This window comes from Crocuta crocuta, unplaced genomic scaffold (genome assembly GCF_008692635.1).
Source record: "Crocuta crocuta isolate KB4526 unplaced genomic scaffold, BGI_CrCroc_1.0 scaffold2112, whole genome shotgun sequence".
NCBI classification, from domain to species: Eukaryota; Metazoa; Chordata; class Mammalia; order Carnivora; family Hyaenidae; genus Crocuta; species Crocuta crocuta.
In genome coordinates this window covers 178,390-182,327 of record NW_027527133.1, presented here as the reverse complement: position 1 = coordinate 182,327, position 3,938 = coordinate 178,390, and the positions used below count along the sequence as shown (strand labels likewise).

Here is a 3,938-nt window from a genome sequence, read left to right as displayed (position 1 = left end):
GGCCTTTCAACCTATTAGATGGGGCCCATCCACATTATCTAGGATTAGTAACATCCTTTACTTAGAGTTCACAGAATGTAGATGTTAACTACAACTACAAAATACCTTTACAGCAGCACCTAGACTAGTGTTTGATGAAATAACTGAGAACTATAGATTACCCCAGTAAACAAGTAAACTTGACCTTCACAGTAGTCTACTCAGTAGGGAAACTGAGGGAGGATTTGGACTTAGACCAGGGACTCCAGGGCCTGGGGATGGTAGGGCCTCCAGTGGCTGCAAGCAGTTCCCTTCTTTCCTGCCCTTCCCTCCCTTGGTTCTCATGGTTCCTTCCCAGGCTGACTCAGGGCATCAAAAGACCATCTCCCTTGCCTGGGAACTCCAGACTGTGGGAGACAAGATGTGTTTTTCAAAGGATGCCTATTGAAGGGTGCTGTGGCCTGGATTACCAGCCAGAGCTGGGCTTACAGAAGTCATGCCAGGCTTGGGATATAACCATGCTTTGGCTACTGATTGGCTTTGAGTTCCCGTGCCAGTACCGGCCTCTCTTTAGAAATGATGGAGGGTGGCCCCTCAATGGGGCCAAATCAGGTGACCTGAGAGCCAGGGTACTTCTCACAGGCAAAGCTTCTGACATTTATCTCTCCTCCTAAGTTGCTTACAGAGTAGCAGGGGAGAAATCTGTGAACCCAGCCAACAAGATACAGCAAGAACAGAAGGTGCTGGGTCCAAGGCCTGAGCCCAGTGAGGGAGTCTGACTCCACCCCCATGACTAGATATATCTTCCTTGAGCTCCTACCCCTCGAAGAGTTGATTTTCCAAGTGCCTCTCCTGTGCCCTGCTTCCTGTATATCCTTGGTCATAGTTTAAAAGTGAAATACTGGCTGCGATGGCAGGAGGCCCCTATAGCTACAAGGAGGAGATGGAAACATCCATGGCTGAAGCGCTGGTTCCTGGAAGCTGTGTGCAAAGCCAAAAGCACCTGGTGATAGCAGGTGAGGAGCCCCTGTGATGTCCCTTTCCTTAGGTGTCTGCGCCTGTGCACTTGTGGTGGGGAAGGTGTGTGTACAGCTGGGAAGACTCATATATATGCATGTATGTGTTTGTATGTATATGTGGCTATGTGTGTGTCTGTGCCTCGGTGTGCATATACATGTATTTGTAGTAGAGTGACAGAAAGTCTGGGGGGAAGGAATTGATTATGTGAGCATTTTGCAGCCCATGAGAGAGTAGGATGGGACCAATATGTATGGTACAAGCTTCCACTGTGTCTATGACAAAGCATCCAGAGGGCTCAATTTATAAGATCAATCAGGTCAATTCTCCCTCCTAGCCCTTCAATGCCTCTCCTCCTTTAGAGTAAAATCCATACTCCTTTCTGTGATCTACAAATGCTGATCAAGGTCACCACCTCAACATATTTCATACTGCATTTATGCTTGTCCTTATAACACCCCAAGGTTGTTTCTTCCTCACAGCCTTTGTGCTTGCAGTCCTCTGTGCCTGGGATACTGTTTCCCTAGATTTTCCATGGCTGGGATCTTTTTTCTTTTTCTTTTTCAGGTCTCTGCCTCAGTGTTGTTTCTGACTTTTCTAGAAGTAGTCTCTTCCTTCTGTCACGTTGTTCCGTTTTTATCATTTTGGGAGAATATATCCCTCATCTGAATCTACACTGATGGCTTATTTTCTGTTTTGCCCCTTCACTGCCCCTGTGCAGACACAGACAATCAGTTATTTGATTGCTGCAATCTCTCTTGGTCATTGCTCTCCCTCCAGTAACCCAGTCAAGAGCCTGGCCCTCAGTAAATTCTTGCTAAACTTTTGAACAGATGAACAGACTGAGGCCTGGAATCTGTCAGTAGACAGCATTGAATGAGTGTTGAATTATTCCTAAGAAGATTGGGGACCCTGTTCTCTTTCTGGTGTGTCTTGTGCCCAGGAAGCCTTGGTACAGCCTCTATGGGTGTTCCTGGGACCTATGTTCTTCTCCCTAGAAATGATGGAGCGCGGATCCCAGCCCCTGGGTGCCTCTCAGCAGCGACAAAAATTGGATTCAAAGGCTGCTGGCTCTGCTTCAGGCCAACCGGTTTGGAATAAGACTGCGANCAAGCAGTGGCTGGGTTGGGTTTGGGAATACTGGCTGCACAAGCTCCAGCCTGACAGTGGTAGGTTGAGTAAAGCCAGGTGTTGATTTGGGGAGAGGGGAGGAAGCTCCTGTGTGCCAGTCAGGCAATGAAGGCAGGGAGGTCCAGAGAGAGGTCAGGGCCATCCTTTGGTAGGCTGAAAGTTCAAACTTGGAAGTGCAGGACACCTGACATATTACTTGGGGACTACATGTATACTTTACTCTGCAAAACTCTAGTGTGTGTGAAATGGCACTTTCCTCTATAAATAAATAAATTGCTGTATCTATTTTATATATTTCTCTATATAAATGTACATTTATTGAATATATATTATACACACACACACATATATATATTTAAAAAAGCATAACTCAAGAGTTGGACAAAGTAAGGCAAGTGAGGTTCCTATACTCCCTGGCTGTCAGGAAATCCAGTCAATTGAATCTGACTATTCTGTAGCCAATTCTTTAAGCTACATTTAATGTGAGTTAAGGAATGTTCCAGAAAAAAAAAGGCAGCTATACTGTTACAAAGGATACTGGGAAAAGGCAGTTTGGAGAGTAGGGAGACCTGAATGTTCTAGGGAATATTTCATTCTGTAGCCAGTCCTTGAAGTTATATTCACTGGTGGGTGAGGGAAAGTTTTAGAAACATGGTTGCTATGCTGTTGCAAAAGTTACTGGAAAAAAACCATCAAGTTGGAGATGAGGGGAACCTGACTGTTTGAGGGAATCATAGGAGTTTCAGGTTCTGTAGCCAATCCTTTAAAGCTACTTTCACTGTGGGTGAGGGAAAGTTTTACTAAAATGGTTTTTATACTGTTGCAAAGGTTACTGGGAAAAGGCAACCAGGTTAGAGAGGGAGGGAGGCTCAATGTTCTAGGAAATCACCTGAGTCCCATTGTTCTGTAGCTAATCCTTTAAGCTACATTCACTCTGGGTGAGGGAATGGTCTATAAAAAAAAAAAAAGTGTTGGCCATATTGTTGCAAAGGGTACTGGAAAAGCGCAGCCATTTTGTAGAGGAGGAAGTCATGATGATTCTAGGGAATCACTTGAGTCTGGTAGTTCTGCAGTGGATTCTGTTAGCCAGAGTCACTATGGTTGTTACAGTGTTGCAGCAACAAGGTTGGAGAGGAGGGAGGCCCCCCTGTTCTAGGGAATGAGTTAACAATAAAATGCCAAATGATTCCACTGCCAAAGAATAAAGAGAAAAAGTTCTCAGAAACCTCCTGGGAATGAAAATAAGTCAGAAATATTGAATTGGGTTANAATTTAAAAATTAGACATTTAGAATTAAGCAATTTATCAATTCTATTTATTATTTATTTTTGAGTAAAACAAACAAAGAAAAAAAGGAATGGAACTGTGCCCACTTCTGAGACAACCACAACATGAAAGGACAAAAAAAGTAATAATACTGTCCTGCTGATTTGGGGGAGAAAAGTAGTGGGCCTTGAAAATTACATGAAAATAGAGGTGCTCAGTTGAGCGTCCAGCTTCAGCTCAGGTCATGAGCTTGTGGTTCGTGGGTCCGAGCCCACGTCGGGTTCTGTGCTGGCAGCTCAGAGCCTGGAGCCTGTTTCAGATTCTGTGTCTCTCTCTCTGCCCCTCCCTTGCTCATGCTCTGTTTCTCTCTGTCTCAAAAATAAATAAACTATAAAATTTTTTAATAAAAAATGAAAATTACATGAAAATAAAAATAACACTTTTTGAAGTAGTAGGGAGAAATAAGGGCTTGTTGAAGTTCACAGATTTTCTTAATCTCTATCAAATAGATATAAAATCTTATGTTTTACAATGCATGTAATTCC

At 43.7% G+C, this 3,938-nt stretch overlaps 1 protein-coding gene across 1 annotated transcript in view; it reads left to right on the top strand.

The window, feature by feature from the left end:
* Positions 1-800: 800 nt before the first annotated feature.
* Positions 801-3,938, top strand: part of FATE1 (fetal and adult testis expressed 1) — a 7,441-nt gene continuing 4,303 nt past the window's right edge. The window contains exons 1-3 of the mRNA XM_077752523.1: positions 801-995; positions 1,995-2,112; positions 2,631-2,640. Coding sequence (XP_077608649.1) covers positions 890-995; positions 1,995-2,112; positions 2,631-2,640 — 234 coding nt within the window. The 5' untranslated portion in view covers positions 801-889. The remainder of the gene's footprint in view (positions 996-1,994; positions 2,113-2,630; positions 2,641-3,938) is intronic.